The sequence below is a fragment of the Phascolarctos cinereus genome, unplaced genomic scaffold (assembly GCF_003287225.1).
Source record: "Phascolarctos cinereus isolate Bilbo 61053 unplaced genomic scaffold, phaCin_HiC Scaffold_726;HRSCAF=1367, whole genome shotgun sequence".
NCBI classification, from domain to species: Eukaryota; Metazoa; Chordata; class Mammalia; order Diprotodontia; family Phascolarctidae; genus Phascolarctos; species Phascolarctos cinereus.
In genome coordinates this window covers 147,879,356-147,897,507 of record NW_027556098.1, presented here as the reverse complement: position 1 = coordinate 147,897,507, position 18,152 = coordinate 147,879,356, and the positions used below count along the sequence as shown (strand labels likewise).

General features: G+C 39.2%; 1 protein-coding gene across 2 annotated transcripts in view; it reads right to left on the bottom strand.

The window, feature by feature from the left end:
* The window catches only part of CCDC93 (CCC complex scaffolding subunit CCDC93), a 115,945-nt gene that overhangs the window by 61,776 nt on the left and 36,017 nt on the right, over positions 1 to 18,152 (bottom strand). For both annotated transcript variants that reach the window (XR_002321756.2, XM_020972918.2), the window contains exons 8-11: positions 15,280 to 15,316; positions 12,710 to 12,796; positions 12,349 to 12,399; positions 10,384 to 10,470 (exon numbers count right to left, since the gene is read on the bottom strand). Coding sequence is in view for 1 of the 2 variants with exons in the window: in XM_020972918.2 (XP_020828577.1) it covers positions 10,384 to 10,470; positions 12,349 to 12,399; positions 12,710 to 12,796; positions 15,280 to 15,316 (262 nt within the window). In the remaining variant the exon portion in view is untranslated. The remainder of the gene's footprint in view (positions 1 to 10,383; positions 10,471 to 12,348; positions 12,400 to 12,709; positions 12,797 to 15,279; positions 15,317 to 18,152) is intronic.

The window sequence follows — 18,152 nt, the reverse complement described above, 5'->3', positions numbered from 1 at the left end:
AAAAATTACATCTTCATTTTCACTGATCTCTAACTGGAACTTAACATTTCTTTCAATCACGAATGTAAGCAACAAACATGCTTATAGAAAAAAGGTCCATAAGCTTCAGCAGACTAGACAGCCAAAGGGTCCCACTTTGTATTTCTAACACAAAAAGGTTTTGAATGCCTACTTTTCTTGAGGCCTTCCCTACCATCATAGTCAGCAAGTCCAACTAAGTCAGGGATTGGACTAGGGGAACTCTCAGGGTACTCTTTTAGCCTAGCCCTAGGACATAATAAGAACCACAGTACTCTCAAGGTAGAAATAAATCATTTGCTCAAATTCTCTATGAGTTCTATAAATGATTAAGGATTATTTAAAAAAAAATCTCACCTTGATGGGAAGATTTAGCACTAGCCCCTTTCCAAATTTACTACTTTGTTCTCTCCTCTATTTCACACACTCTCAACACTTATTTAGCCAGTTTATAATACATCATCTTTGTCCACGAGAGGAGACTGGGTGACTAAGCCCTAACAGCCTTGTTAATCAGAACGAAGGGACAGTCCAGGGTCAAGAAAGCCCAATTCGAATCAAACAAAGGGAGTAATCAGAAGTCAGGGTCAAGTTATTAAGGGAAGAGGCAGAAACAAAGAAATCAGGATCTGGGATAAGCAGAAAAGACAAGCAGGTTCCCTGAAGGAAGGAGAAGCAGTAAGTATATCAGGGGGATGCAAGTGAATGAACTGAGGTAGATTAGTCTAGAAAGAAAAGAAGGGGTACATAAGTTTTGAAATGAATTCTCAGGTAAGGTAAGGACATGATTTGACATTAAAGAGGAAGAAACAGAATCGAAAGACTAATTCAGGTTCAGGGAAGGTGGGAGGACTCAGAGTTTTTAGCATTTAGCAAATTATTCTTCTAATAAGTGAATGGGCTTTGTACAAAGAAGCCAGTTCAATGGTGCACTCTGCTGTCCTCCAATGCACCATCTTTTTCTTCCCCTTTTTTTTGATTCCCTCCTTTCTGGCCCAAAGACACAGATGCTCCTTGTTTATTACAGCCACACACAGCTGGAGGGTGCTTCCTCCTCCTCCTGGAGCGTGTGGACTGCAGTCAGCTGCTAAAACAATTACAAAGATAAAGTGGAAATGAAAAAAAAAATACAGTAATCTAATTCCCCTATTCTTCTCTTCTAAATGATCTGTCCAACTAAGACAGAAATAAAACACATTAATAAAAAGCAGTTTGGTGAGGCAGACAAAATTTACCATTTCTGTTCTGGGACCTGTTTAAATCTTGGGAAGGTCAAAGATACTGGCCAATTATCATCCTCCCTTTCCATGGTGTCAGGCCAATAACTCAACCTTTCATGCTGTACCAAAATCTAACTTCAACATCACTCACTCTTTTAACACCCTCCTCTTCCCCTCTTCTGCATACAAAGGGGCTTCATTACCATATTCATCTTCCTTCACCTTCAATTGTTCTTTCAATACTGACCTAAGTCCAAATTTTTCCCTAGGCTGAAAAAGTCAACAAATGAATAAATATTATTTTTCTTATCTTAATGTTGTGTTTCTGCACAACCATTTTTTCAATACATACTTCCACCACCATCAAATCTCTATTGTAACAAAGAAAAATAGGTAAGCAACACTGATCAACAAAAGAACTGTGTCTGACAGAGGATACAGCAATTCACAACAGTAGGTCCCCTGCCAATGAGAAGAGGAAAGTGTAATTCATTACATTTTCCAGAAAAAAAAATTCTTTAACATCTACTAAATACATGGTACTGTAGAGAGTTTGGGAGAGACAGAGACATATAAGAACTTCAACCAACAATAGTCAACCTAACTGTCCCTTCTCATCCCTAGTTTTTCCCTGTAACATCCTCATTACAGCTGAGCATACCTGCTCCCTCCAATATTTTTTTATTGCCATCTTTCCTTAACCCACAATAACTCAGTTTTCATCAATTTCACAAAATCCTTCAGAAAAATACCACCTTGGACCTCTTTAAAACTCTTAAGCCAAAAGCTAATTCCCATTCTTTGCAACTCCTGACACCCTTTGAGTGTTCCTCAAAGTTCTGTCATGGACTGTCTCTTCTCTCTCTGAACTCTCTCCTGATGCCTTTATCATCTCCTGTGGGTTTAATTATTACCTCTGTGCCAGTGATTCAGAGCTCCAGTCTCTCTCCAGAGCTTCACACCAGCTGCCTACCACACATTTAAAACTGGATGGCCTTATAGACATTGAAAACTCAACACATTCAAAAGAAAAATACTCCTCTTTTCCCTAAAACCCAAGTCTCTACCAAACTTCCCTATGTCTGTTGAAGGCACCGCTGTTCTTTCAGTCTCTCAGGTGTGTAACCTTGTCATCATCCTCAATTTCTGTGTACGCGTGTGTGTGTCCATCTGTCTGTCTCTGTCTCCCCCTTTCCCCACATATCCAGATACCAAAGCTTGCCATTTCTACCTCCAGTCTGTCTCTTTCTCTCTCTGTCTCTTTCTCTGTGTGTCTCTCTGTCTCTGTCTCCCCCTTTCCCCACATATCCAGATACCAAAGCTTGCCATTTCTACCTCCACAGTCTGTCTCTTTCTCTGTCTTTCTCTGTGTGTCTCTCTGTCTCTGTCTCCCCCTTTCCCCACATATCCAGATACCAAAGCTTGCCATTTCTACCTCCACAGTCTGTCTCTGTCTTTCTCTCTTTCTCTGTGTGTCTCTCTGTCTCTGTCTCCCCCTTTCCCCACATATCCAGATACCAAAGCTTGCCATTTCTACCTCCACAGTCTGTCTCTGTCTTTCTCTGTGTGTCTCTCTTTCTCTGTGTGTCTCTCTGTCTCTGTCTCCCTTTCCCCACATATCCAGATACCAAAGCTTGCCATTTCTACCTCCACAGTCTGTCTCTGTCTTTCTCTGTGTGTCTCTCTTTCTCTGTGTGTCTCTCTGTCTCTGTCTCCCCCTTTCCCCACATATCCAGATATCAAAGCTTGCCATTTCTACCTCTACAGTCTGTCTCTTTCTCTCTCTGCCTCTTTCTCTGTGTGTGTCTCTGTCTCTCTGTCTCTGTCTCCCCCTTTCCTCACATATCCAAAGATGCCAAAGCTTGCCATTTCTACCTCCACAGTCTGTCTCTGTCTTTCTCTCTCTGTCTCTGTCTCCTCCTTTCCCCACACATCCAAAGATGCCAAAGCTTGCCAGTTGTTCCTCTCACACATCCAATCTCATCAATCTACTCTCACAGCAACAACCTGAGTTCAGGCCCTTACTACTTTTCACCTACATTGTGGCAATGTTGTCCTAAATGATCTTCCCCGCCTCAAGTCCTTCCCTACTTCAATCCATCTTCCATAAAGCTGTCAAAGTGATTTTCCTTAAGCACAGATCTGATCATACTACTCTCCTATTCACTAAATTTCATTGGCTCCCTAGTGCCTTCAGGATAACATAAAAAGCCCAGCATTTAGCTTTTAAATCTCTTCACAACCTGGTCCCAAACTCTCCAGCTTCCCCTTCCCAAACTCTGTGCTCTAAGTAAAGAGGACTTCCTTGTGTTCCTCCCACAGGGCCCTGCACTTCTATCTCCCTGGCCATCCTTCACGCCTGCGATGTATCACCTCTTCCCCTCTGACTCACACAATCCCTCACTTCCTTCAAGATATGGCAGCAGCAACATCCCTACACAAAGTCTTTCCATATCCCCCCAAAGTACAGTGCTCTCCCTGGTAACAACCTTGTATTTATTCTCTATACACTTATATATGTGTATATGCTGTTTCTCCTGACAAAATGTAAGTTCCTTGAGAGGACAGATTATCTAAATTTTTTATATTTGTATCTGTAGGCAGCTGGGTGGCATTATGGATAGAGTGCTGGGCCTGGAGTTAGGAAGACTCATCTTCCTGAATTCAAATCCAACCTCAGACACTTACTAGTTCCTGGGCAGTCACTTAATCCTGTTTGCCTCAGTTTCCTCATCTGTAAAATGAGCTGGAGGAGAAAACATTAACAAGAAAACCCAAAATGGGGTCTAAAGAGTCAGACAGAACTAAAAAATGACTGAACAAAAATTTGTTTCTATATGGCCAGTGCTTAGCATATGGTAGATGCTTAATAAATGCTTGCTCAGTGTTTTATATAAACTCTGTATATACCTCAGCATACTGCTTTACATACAATGAACAAACATTTGTTAAGCAACTACTACGTGCTAGGCACTAAGCTAAGCACATAGCAAATCGCTGGAAAGGATCGATTAGCCCAATTTGCCCTGCTTTTCTTTTTATACTCAACACTTGGCTCAGTGCCCGGCACATAGTAGGTACCTAATTAATGCCTGCTGCCCGAGGACCCCTTCTTTAAAACTTGCTACAAGTAGCTACCCAATCCTTGTGTGACCATCTCAAGTGAGGAAACTAAATACTTCCCCAGCCCATTCTCCATCTGAGTAGCTTCCTTACAAGCTGAACCCACCTCTCTCAGCTCCCACCAGTTCTGTTACCTGGAGGGAAACTTACCAATTTAGTTTCTTTTTTCATAGGACAACCCTTCCACCATTTGTACACAGGTTTTACTTCTCCCTGTAACTTCTCTTTTCAAGACTAAACATCTCTAGTTCATAGAATCATAGATTTCAAATCAGACACTCATCAGGCCCGATGGGTCAGCTGAAACATGCTGAAGTTAAGTGACTTGCCCAAAGTCACACGGGTAGCAAATGGTAGAATTAGGACTCAAATCTAACAGTAATCCAACACCAAAGCTAATGCCAATTCCACTGTACCACATTTCCTTGGTTCCTTTACCTCGGAAGGCAAGATTTCAAAGACATTACCATCCTGTTCATTGTCCTTTGGACGCTCTCCAGATGATCAACATCCACAGTATAATGGGATTATTACAGCCCTACTTCTACACAATAATCTCCTCTCAAGGCAACCTGAGACTGCATTAGCTTTTTTGCTATCATATCAAATTGATGAGAGGCAACATGGCGGCCTTGGAGTCAAGACGATCCAGCTTTAAGTCATGCTGACTATGTGATTATGTGCAAATTATTTATCAGTCTAAGTTACAGAGGAGTTATAGAAACTACATGAGTTTATCACATTGATACATCACAGGTTCGGACAAGGACAAGAGCAACACTACTGATTTACCATGAGCTTGCAGTCTGCAAAAATCCCCAAATGTTTTTCAAATAAATTATTATGTAACCATGCTATCTAACCCATGTTCTACTTTTGACATTGATTTTTTTGACCCCAAGTTAAAGTTTACATTTATTCCTATTTAAATTCATGTTACTAAATTTGGCCCAATATTTGGCTTGTTGAGACTCTTTTTGGTTGTGGCCTCTGTCACTGAGTACATAGATTATCGCTCTGTCCTCTGTATCATCTATAATTCTAAGAGCCAGGCTATTTATGCCCACAGTTCAGCTATTGATAAAACTTTTAAATAGCACAAGGACATGGTCACAGGTCACCATATTAGAGGTCTCCCTTCAGGTCAACATTAAGCCATTAATGATTACTCTTTAGAACTTGTCATTTAAATAAGTCAATCCACCTAACGACACTAAGATTTAGCTCACATCTCTTCAACTTGTCCTTAAAGATAACTTGAAATTTTAATTAGATCAATAAGACAGGACATATAATCAATGTTTAATGAAAGCACAAATGAACGAAGTTCAACCTTCTCAGTTTACAAATCAGGCAAGACCCAAGGAGCTTAATCAATCAATCAAGAAGCATTTATTAAATACCTACTATGAACAGTTGGTCAATAAACATTTAATAAGCATTTATTACGTGCCAGGCTCTTTGCTTACCAAGTGCTGAGAATACATACAAATGCTCTGTTCAGGGACATGGCAGACAAAGTACACCCTAGAGAGGAATGATACATGGCTGACTCGGGTACCCTCCTCAAAAGGAGGTTCTGGGAAGAGCCATCCAATTAGAGGGAGAGGCTGGCACAGGGGCAGAGGGCAATTCCAATGTGTGAATCCCAGGGTTGGAATGAGGCTTCAGGGTGAAGAGGCAGAGCACTTCAGAGGAAATCCAAAGTAAACCAGACACTGTCTGGGAGCTGAGGTTAGAAAATACTCACGAGGAGCTCACTTTTTAACAGGGAGACAAGTACATATACAGGGTATTTCAAAAGCCCAAGGGCCGTTTTAAGCTACTAAAGCTATTTAAGTTTAAATGAGACTTTTGAGGTACCCTGTTTAAGTATATAAAGACTAAATATAAAAATAATAAATACAATAGAAATTGCACACCCAAAGTTGCTTGTAACAGAACTGGGCCTAGAATCCATGTCTCCATATTCCCAGTACAAAGTTTTTTCCAAGCTACTTCTAAGATTTTATGATCTATGTTTCCCAGATTCATTAAGAGAGGAATTAAGACAAGATATTCTTTAAGTTTTTAACCTGGGAACAGTTTGATAGCTGTAGTTCAATATAACTGGTTTCCTTTGTAATCCTAGGTATTTTATTTTATACATTTAGAAACATTCTAAGCAGTTCACAGGCTCAACCAATCTGGTAAAGGGGTCCACGACATGAGACGAATAACTCCTATTCTAAGAGAAGGAAAAAATATGTTTCATCTCACGACATCTCAGAACAGCCCAAAGACACAGTCCCACAAAAAGAAGTAAGTTAATGCCATTCCAGAAGAGGTTCCTTACCCAAGAAAGATCTACCAGAACTGTACTAAAATTCTAGTCAAGTGACACATTATATTATACCATTTTCTGATCACAGAGGAGCACTCCCGAGATATCTTCTCACTTCATGGATAACAAAGGCAGGTCTTTTAAAATCACTACCATGAGAATTCTGTTCTCTGTTCCAGTCCTCTCTCCACAAAACTTCTCTTATATGATTTAAACCTGAGATCTCAGGGATCATCATATTGCAATTCCCCTGACTTTACTATTTCAAAGGAAAGCATGGTCAAAACATCAATGGCTGCAGGGGACAGGGATTGTACTACATAATTTCTAACATTCCATGGGTCTAAAGTAAAAGAGAACAGAGGTACAGGAATATGGGGTGGTGGTAGGTGGTAGTAGTGTCTTATCTGCTGCTTGTTCTTCACTTGGCACTGGTTCCCAACATTTTTGCTTTAACATCTACTCATTCTCAGCTTCTGTGATTTGGAGGGCCTTGTGATTTCATCATTCAGTGTGGCAGTACTCCTTGGTGTGGAAATTTCTTCTACCACTGAAGATCAGCAACTCATCTACCGCTTACACTCTTAGAAAGCTGCCTGAGTCCCCGAGAGTTTAACTTGCCCACGGTCACAAATCTGGTAAGAATGAGATAACCCAAATCTTCTTGATTCCAAGACCCTCTACTATGCCATGCTTTCAAAAAATAACTCATCATTTGTAGACACTTATCTGCACCAGGGTGGCTAAGATCTAAAACACCTCTATTCCTGATGAATTTTTATATTAAATGAGGAATCATTTATCCAAAAAAAAAATCATCTCTTATTTCTCTTAAAAATATAGGTTTTTGTACACACTGTATTCTTAAAGTGAGACCCATTTCATCTTTTAAAGACTTCCTGGCCAAAGTACAGTATGAATATTACCAAAAAATTACATAAGCTTCATTTGGGATTTGACTTCATTTTTAAAGCAACACAGAAAAACTGGAGGGTGCATTCAGAAAAGAGCAGTAAAAATTATTAAGAGGGCAAGTTAAGGGAAACTGGGTTTATTTACCCTGGAGATAACAGCATATATGTTTATGCATCTATACAAATGCATATATACATATATATACATGTATGTTTATGTGTATATGTATGCTCATGCAAATATATATCTATTTTCTCTTTTCCTCCTCTTTATCCTTCCCATCACCCTGCCTTCTCTCTTTCATTCTCTTCGTTCTTTCTCCCAAAATGTATCATGAGTCTCCCAACTGCCCCTCTAAGGCCTGGCAGGGTAGCACATAGAGAACTGAATTTGGAGTTAGAGGATCTATCACTTATCCCCTAGTGTGCCAAAACAGCAGCTCTTTTGTTTTTTCAGCCTACTCAGGACCTCCAGTACATCCAGAAAGAGTGGTCCAACGGGACCCTAGGAAAGCTCTTTTCATTGCTCTCACCAGTCTTCCTGCAGTTAATTTTATTGCAGGTTGTAGGCCTCTCCTCTATCCTAAATAAGTTAGACAGACGTATGTTTTCTTTTCAAGAATCTTAGACCTATTCATTTCCTTTCGGTCCATGTGTCTTTTCTGCCTGTGATTTACTGTCAAAAATTGTTAAAGCTAAGATTCCCACACAAAGCAGTTCTACTTGATTGAATGAATTCTTATTTTGATTATGAATAATAATGTATATACTTGTCTTTAAAACAGTATTTCCCCAGTATGATCAATATACATTTAAATTTTAATATGCTTCATGAATTTATACTCCTGTTTTCAAAGAAAGATTTGTGAAGTGAATTATTGGGCACAATCTTTCAAGAGAGACCATGGCCAAAGGATTAAATTAAATATTTGTGAAGCACTTAATATGGTGCCTTGACACAGCAGGTTCTTAATAAATGCTTATTATCTTACATTAAGCTAAAAGATCACAATTCATAAGACTTATGGAATGTATGAAAAAGAAGCTTATGTCCCTGAGATGAGTCTTGTTAACACAATGCACACACTTATTAGTCAAATCACTCCTTTAACCACCTCCACATCATCTATCATGTTTTGTGTTATGCTTCAGGATTAACAGATTTTCAAGTGTGACCCAAATTCATTTTCCTTGTCAAATCTCAGATGTACAAGGCCCCAAACAATTCTGTCCAAGCGGCTATTTCAGATAAAATTCTTACTTTTGCACACAACAGACTGTAAAATGTGTCTTAGCATCAGCTTCAGAGAGGATGCCAAAGAAGACAGTGGTGACAAACCAAAATACTACCTACCACCTGCTGAAGAAAAGCTCCTAGCAATTTTATCAGCTGTCACCTTCAGAAAGGGCCACACTTGACGGTAAAGCATGGAGATGGCTGCCTGCTGTCTCAACAGCAGATTACACCTCCATGAATGAGTGGGCACTCACTCTCTGCATACACCAGTTGGTGCAATTACATCAGAAGAATATTACACATGAGCTGAGGAGCACTGCTCATTTGTTGTAACAGCTTCTGGAAAAAAGAGGGAAAGTTGGAGGATATAATGTGTGAGTGAGTGAGTGAGTGAGTGAGTGAGTGTGTGTGTGTGTGTGTGTGTGTGTGTGTGTGTGTGTGAGAGAGAGAGAGAGAGAGAGAGAGAGAGTGAGAGAGAGAAAGAGGGAGGGAGGAAGAGGGACAGAGAGAGAGGAATACAGAGAGAGAGAGAGAGAGAAAGAGGGAGGGAGGGAGAGGGACAGAGAGAGAGAGAGGATACAGAGAGAGAGAGAGAGAAAGAGGGAGGGAGGGAGAGGGACAGAGAGAGAGGGATACAGAGAGAGAGAGAGAGAGAAAGAGGGAGGGAGGGAGAGGGACAGAGAGAGAGGGATACAGAGAGAGAGAGAGAGAGAGAGAGAGAGAGAGAGAGAGAGAGAGAGAGAGAGAGAGAGAGAGAGAGACTGTAGTCTCCTCCTTTAGAATGCAAGGTCCCTGAGGGCAGGGGCTATTTGCCTTTTGACTTTAGATTCCTAGGACTTAGAACAGTGACCAAGATATAGTAAGAGCTTAATAAATACCTGTTGACTGAGTGTATGTTTGGGGGTCAGAGAGAACAAATTGCCTGTGCAAGGAAGAATGCAGTGCATTGTCCTGTATATCTGATTTCAGACATGCCATAATCTCAGCCTGACTTGAATCAGTTGTTTGCAAGGTGATTAATCATTGTCTCCCCCTGAGACATTCAAGGTCCTGTTGCCTATTCTTAGAATACAAGAAATCTTAACACTGAAATATGACTCTTGGGTTTTTGTTCTTTCCATGTCTTTTTAATAAAGCAGCGGAAGAAATCTTGCCATGGACTCAGCTGAGTTATGGAGTTTATCTCCTTAGTGGCAAGGCTCCATTCCTCACCACTGTCACCAAACCAAGACCAAACACAGCTACCAGGAGCCTGGTAGAGGAGGACAAATGCTCAGAACTCGTGGCAGGCAGCGATTTATCAAATGGATTAATTGCTCAGAGAGACAGGTTTTCTTTGCGTATTTCTATAAACACAGCAGCTAAAGAACAAAATTAATTTAGCTAATCAGCAAAACCTCATTGCTCTACATGGCAAGACATGGTTTATTTGTTTTTGACAACTGAGGTTAATGAATCACAGCTCAGCCCCAATCCCAGCTGGTGAGATAAACAACACCTCTGGGTGTTACCTGAGGAAAAAGTCTCCACTTGGCTCCCCCCACCTACCTTCTCAGCGTACTCTGAGACAATCTGCTTGATCTCCTCAGAGCGAAGCCCCACAATCTGGCCTACAGCACTTGCGGTCAGTCGGCTCTGGAATCACAGCAAGGACCATTATGTTAGAAGCTACTTCCACAGAATCATAATGACCGATTCTCTGAATTTTCCTTGCACAGACAAGTCAAGACCTTTTTGTTTAACATAGGAAATAATTCCATCGATGCTCCTATTTATCACCAAATTTAATGACAGAAACAGAGTAAATACGTATCCAAACAGCGATCAGATGAACAACTTAATAACAAACACCTTCCTCTACTTCCTGTATTTCAAGTTGCTCATCATCATTATCATCATTAAGCATTTATAGAGCACTGTAAAACTTGCAAAACAACGTAAACTTGTTATTTTATTTAAGCCTCACAACAACCTTGTGAAGTGGTTTATTACCTCTACTTTACATGTGAGGAAACTGAGGCTCAGAGGAGTTCAATGACTTGTCCAAGGTTTCATAGCTAGTAAGGGTCAAAATCAGGGTTTGAACCCAGGTCTCCCCTAAGTGCGAGACTGGAACTCTTAATAAGCCAGACTTTTCCCTCCTTGGAGAGGGCCACCTGAGAAGCTAAGCAAAAGCTTTTATAACTGAAAGTGACCTTAGAGATCACTTTGTTCAAAATCATTCATTTTACAGATGAGGAAGCTGAGACCCTGAGAGGCTCAATATTAACACTAGGGGATAAGTGATAGATCCTCTAACTCCAAATTCAGTTCTCTATGTGCTACCCTGCCAGGCCTTAGAGGGGCAGTTGGGAGACTCATGATACATTTTGGGAGAAAGAACAAAGAGAATGGAAGAGACAAGGCACAGTGATGGGAGGGATAAAGAGGAGGAGAAGAGAAAATAGATATATATTTGCATGAGCATACATATACACATAAACATACATGTATATATGTGTATATATGCATTTGTATAGATACATAAACATACATGCATATCTTTGTATAAGAGAGAGTGTGAGAGTGTGTGTGTGTGTGTGTGTGTGTGTGTGTGTGTGAGAAAGAGAGACAGAGAGAGAAAATATGTGTAATGAGGAAAAATAAAGGTCACTAATAACGGTCTCAGAGCCTCTAACAGACAGACACCATGAGTTACTCTGCTTTTACATTTGAACCAAGCTCTGCTTCTCACTGGCTGTGTGACTTTAATCAAGTTTCCACATCTGTAAAATGCCTACAAATGAAATCCCACTTAGGCACAGATAGGGAAGAAATCTGGGTTTTGAGAAGAATAAAAAGCAGTAAAACAAGTGCTTCTCTTTCAATTAAAAAGGAAGTTAGGGTAGCATAGTGGATAGAGTTCTCAAGGTGACAGCCAGGAAGACCTAAGTTCAAATCCTGTCTGTTTCAGATGCTTAATAGCTATGGGATCCTGGGCTAGTCACTTAACCTCAGAGCCTCAGTTTTCTCGTCTGTAAATAGGGTAATAACAAAACTTCCCTCACAGAGCTATTGTCAGGACCAAATTAGAAAATACATAAAGATTTTGCAAACCTTCAAGCACTATATTAAAAGTACATATAAAAGCTAGCACTTTACACTAGCACATTACAACAAGATGAAAGAGTAAAAAACTTAATTAATCTTCTGATACAGGTATATAAGGTGGTCACAGTAGGACTCCCAGTCTACAAATGTCAGTACTTCAGATGGAAACCAAATTGGAAATTACATCAAAAGCTATTTTTCAAGTATCCACATCACACCTTTTGCGACAGGGATTGCTATTGAATGGAAATATAAATTCATAAGGCCTCTTCAACATGGAGGGCTACTAGGGTAATAGGAAGATATGAGGAAATAAGGTGCTGGGGGACATAAGAGATACTTCTATAGGAGAAAGTCCATGAAGAGATAGATATTCTTTCCCCAGAACCACAGAAGTTCTGAAACATTCCCATTGCTACTTACCTCTTCTGTTGCCATAGCAGCCATTTTAGTCATCAGAGTTTCAATATGGCGCTGATGAAAGAAAAATGACAGAAAAAGTGAGTAGCCCACAAACTTTTAAAACTATAAACTATTATACCTGAAGAATGCAAAGTGACTCTTTATGATGGAAAATGGGAACTTTCTTTCCCTTTGGTCAATTCAATTTTTTAATGATGTAAAATGAGCTAATTTAGAAATATGACTATAATGAAATGACCACCTTGCACCTTCTGACTACAGGAAGGGACTAACCATTTTGGAAAGCTAGAGATGAAAGTCAAATTTCTTCCACGGTGGCTCAAATTCAACCCTAAGCTTTCTTTCTACATGGGCCACACACCTCTTCGGCAGCTTGAAGCTCATCTTCGTCAAGGGATTTTCCTGACCCTGAGAACCCTGAAGGCAACACCATTTTCTTGTCCTCAGTCTGTGAAAATCATAAGTAAGACCTGTTAGTGCCAAAGTAATGATTGTGTTGAAAAAAAAAAAGGATAGGTCATAATTCAACTAGAAACAAACATTGCCCTATATAGCTAATTCTCTACTCTATATAGCTAATTCTCTACTCCCATATGCCTCCCCAAATCCATCATAAGCTACTTAAAGTGCCTCTATTTCTGAACATGTCCCTAAAGTGCCTACCACAACATCTCAAATGCAGCAAGAACTCAATAAAGACTTGTTGATTGATCAGAATATGAGGCTAAGAGGCAAAATGACATTACAATAAAATATAAGCTCCTTGAAGACAAGGATTGTCAAAATAGCACCCGATTAAGTGTCAATGGAGCACTATAGGTGATCACCACCACAGGAACTCAGAAGAGTGACAAATTACTTTTGGGCCAATGAGTCTTGAAGGACAGAGAGAATATGAAGAGATGAAGAGGAGAGGGGAATGATGTTTTGATACCTGCCAAAAAGATGGAAAGTTCATGGGCAGGAAAGGGCAAATCGCTTTGGGAGTAGTGACCAAAGGGATGGATCCCTTCATCCCTTCAATACTAGAACACATTCTGGAGCAGTGGTTCTCAAACTTTTTAAGAATCACTGGCCAATTTTGCTAATGTTTTAGTTTGAAGTTATCTTGTTTTGTTTAGCTAGGGTGACCAAAATCAGATCTTTAAAAAAAATAAAAAGCCTACCATGACATATCTGTAAGAAGGAGGAGCTTCTGTAATAGAATATACACCAATCTATTTAAATACCAACTGGTTGGCAATCTTTTTCCTGGCCTAGTTAATGTTGTGGGTGTTTTGGGTGGGTGGTTGTGGGGTAGTTTGGTTTTTTGATTGGACCAGTGATTTAATCGGTATAGTAAACTCTCAGTGAAGAAATTCCCTTTATCAATGAAGTTCAACAAATGGACTGCATTTTATAGGCTTAAGAACGCTGCCTGAGACACTTGTTTTGGGGCCACATAGCCAATGTATCAGAAGAAAAGACTTGAACCCAGGTCTCCAGACCTGGAGGTCAGCTCTCTATCCATTAAACAATACTGCCATGCACAGACTACTATCTGTAAATAGATATATCAATGGGCTACAGAAGTTCTAGATTCAAAGATAATCTTTTTTTATTTTTTTTTAAAAAAGTAGAAATCACCTCCTATTTCACTCTATTTTGTAAAAATAACTATTCTAGGTCATTATTTTATTTAATCCCTCTCACTGTTTTTGCCTTTATCTCTATCTTAGGTACAACAGACTGAGATTAGAGAGAGTCCCTCAGAGCAGTGACCATATCTAATTCTTACTCTGTACTCCAAGGGCCCAGTGTAGGGGTCCCCAAAAGAAAGACAGCTGAAGCTTCTGGCCAATGTGAGTCTGAAATGCCCATGGGTAGTGAGGAGAGCAGAAGTAAAGGCTGCTAGTATGTCTCTTTCCCTTCATCTTCATGGCAAGACTGACTTCCCTGCCAGGAGTCAATGGCCTTGCCTGTCAGTACTATCACTCAACTCTAACAGATGTGAAGACTTCAGAGGCAGCATGCTCTCGTGGAGGGAGCACTGAACATCTAACTGGGAGACTTCATTTCCAAGCATAGATCCTGCCCTTAATTGCTAGTGACAGCCAGGCAAGTCACTTAGCCCTTCAGGCCTCATTTTCCTCATTGATAAAACCAGGACAGTGCTACCTATATTATTTCCCTTACAGAATTGTAAAAAGGAAAGCTTCTTTTTTCTTTTTTCCAAAAGCTAACAGTAAAATACTACATAAATGTCAGCTACTGTTACATGGACACCAAAGTGGTTGCTCATTATAAAAAGTAAGGAACCTCTGGCCTATTTCACCATGGCGGATGCTAAACAAGTAACTGATGATTAAAAATTCTGTTCTTCAGATGATTAAAAGTTCTCTTCTTTTTTCATGTCATTAGAGTAAAGAGGGGCTACATAGGTAGACAGTTAATTACTTTTTCAGACTTGGTTTTGTTGTTGGTCAATTTTGTTATATGGAAGGGTTCAGTGAAGGGTGGGTAGACTGGGAAGTAACTGTGGCATAAAAACCACCAATTAAACTTTGAGAGGCAGTTGTGTTTTTTCTTCTCTCTTTAAAAAAAGAGAAGAAAAAAATTAGAAAGGAAAGAAAAGATCTTCAGATTATAAGATTAAGAGCTGGAACTTGAAAGGCTACTTAATACAACCCCTTCATTTTACAAATGAGGAAATTGAGGCTCAGAAAAGTTAAGTGACTTGCCCATGTCCATGCAGGTAGTAAGGGGCAAGACTGGGACTTGAACTCAAGTCCTCTGACTCCAAAACCAACCACTGCTCTGTTTTGGCACAAGGGTCTTCTACAATCAATGTTAAAGAAATGAATCTATGAATTATTTAAAACTGCTTTACCTTCTCTCCAGTTTCATTTAATATAGAATATTTTGTTTTTAATTAGTAATTTCATTTCTTACCTTCTCTGTTTTGCTCTGCCTACTTAATCCATATCGCCTACATAAAAAAGAAAAGGGCATCAGTTAAATGATTATTTTAAAATTCATGCTTGCATCTAGATTTCACATATGAAAAAGCTCACTTTGGACAGATTTTCCAAGAAAGTTGACATAACAAAACAACACAAACATCTTTGCTCCTGAAAGTCAACAGATGAAATACCTTGGCCTTCCTAATGTCCTGGTGAAAGAAGAACCTTGTCTACTAGCAAAAGAAATCTTAATTTCTCATTTTGGCAAAGAACAAGCCTTTCTTAAAATGTGATCACCACCAAAAAAAAAATCCAAACAAACAAAAAAACAATGAACACATAGAAAGAGGATCTAAATGGCTTTTAGGCTTAATATGCTTTACTGACAAACCAGCAAACAGGAATTGTCACTATGCCACATGTTCATTGCTTCTGCAGTTTTAACATGGCCAGCAGCCCACTGCTTCAATCACTGGAGGCACAGGATCACACAGTTAAAAATTGTTGCTTGTAGGGAAGGGGTTAGGTTAGATTACAGAACAAAGAAAAAGGGGGGAAATGCCCTATTTAAACAATTCTTTGTGTTTGTTCAAACAAGATGTGTAACTTACTTATTCTGTGTTCTACTTAATTTCCAGTTCAGTGTTTATACTCGATCTGTCATGCCAGTGATTTAGTTTTATTTTAGGAAAACCCAGGTTAAGGAAAATGTACAAATACACTTTAATTCTATGCTAGCATTTTTTTAAAGCCATGCTAGGCAAAAGCTAGAAAAAGAACAACCACAACCAAAAAACACTAACCTTACCTTTTAAATAGAGCTTAGGTGGAAACATATAACTTAAAAAAAACCCATTTTCCTTAAAGCCAATCTTGCTGTTCTAGTTTTCAAAAGTCATTCATCATCTCCAAGACTTTGTGATCTAAACATAACTAATAATGCAGATCAAAAAAAGTAAGTTGATGCCTTGGTCCAAGATAAACTCAAAATGGGTACATAATTTAGATATAAAGGATGATACATAAGCAAATTTGGAAGGGAACAATGAAAGAAATTACCTGTCATATCTACGGATAGAGGTAGAGTTCATAAGTAAATGAGAAAGAGGTTCACATGAGGCAGTGAGAAATTTTGATTACATTAATTTAAAAAGTTTTTGCACAAACAAAACCAACACAGCCAAAATTAGAAGAAAAGCAGGAAACTTGGGGCAGGGGGATTTTACAGCAAGTTTCCCTGATACAGGTCTCATTTCTCAAATACATAGAGAACTGAGTCAAATTAATGAAAATAGGAGCCATTCTCCAATGATAAATGGTCAAAGGATATGAACATCAGAGGAAGAAATAAAAGCTATCAATATCCCTTTCTCCATTGCCCACTGGCCATTCATTCTCTCCTGGTTTCTCTCTGAAATCCCAATTTTAATACTACATGATGCTAAAGGCTTGCTCTCAATTTCCTACTGAGGTGCCAGGTCCTCTCTGCAGTCCTTATGAATCATGTCTGTAAATTCTCTGATATCAGAGCTATCAATATGAAAAAATGCTCTATGTCATAAATAATTAGAGAAATGCAAATTAAAATAACTCTGAGGTACCATCTTACACCCATCATATTTGCTAACATGACAGAAAAGGAAAATGATAAGTGCTAGAGAGGATGTGGGAAAACCGGCATACTAATGCACTGTTGGAGTTTTGTGAACTGGTCTAACCATTCTAGAGAACAATTTGGAACTATGTCCAAAGAACTAACTGTGTATATCCTTTGACCCAGCAATACCACTACTAGGTCTATACCCCAAGGAGATCAAAGGAAAAGGAAAAGAAGCCATATGTACAAAAATGTTTATAACAGCTCTTTTTGTGGTGGTAAAGAATTAGAAACTGAAGTGATGGCCATCATTTGGAGAATGGCTAAACAAGTTATGGTTTATGAGTGTGATGGAATACTATTGTGCTGAATAAATGGGGATGGTTTCAGAAAAACCTGGGAAGAAACCTGGGAAGACTTCCATGAACTGGCACAAAGTGAAATGAGCAGAACCAGGAGAACATTCTAACAGATACATTGTAAAGACAATCAGTGGTAGAAGATTTAGCCATTCTGATCAACATAATGATTACCACAGCTCCAATGGTCTCATGATGTAAAAACCTATCCACCTCCAGACAGATAACTGAAGTACAAACTGAGGCATATTTTTTCCCTCCTTAATTTTTGTTTTTCCTTTTTTTTTTCAGAACATGAGCAATGCAGAAATATGTTTTACATAACTTCATATGTATAATGGGTATCCTATTTCTTGTTTTCTTAATGGGTGGGGGAGGGAATGGAGGGAGGAAAAGAATTTGGAACTAAAAATAAAAATAGAATTTAAAAAACTTATGCCAAGCACTGAGGGAAATACTAGTGATACAAACACAACGAAGCAAGACAATCTCTACCTTCCAGGGATTTCCCTCATTCTAAAAGGGGAAGACAACATATAAAAGGAGCTAAAAAGATTAGAGCTGGCATTTCATGGACATAGTCCATGGTTCTGGTGGGAGGGGATAAGGATAATGGCTACAGTTCAGGCAATATGATGGGAAGATGGCTAGGGAATCACTGTAAAAAAAAAAAAAGAATTCAAACTCTAGGTTCCCAAGCCAAACACGGCAAAAGGTCTCCACATAAGCTTTGTGTCTCCAGAAATGCCCCTTCCTAGGCAAGGGGGACACCTATAAGGAGGAATAAGTCTATGGCAGACACATAAACAGTCCTTTACAAAGCACTTTCTTTACAAACACAAATATGATTTAGGTAATACAAATACCAATATTTGCCAATTTACAGATGAGGAAACAGATTCAGAG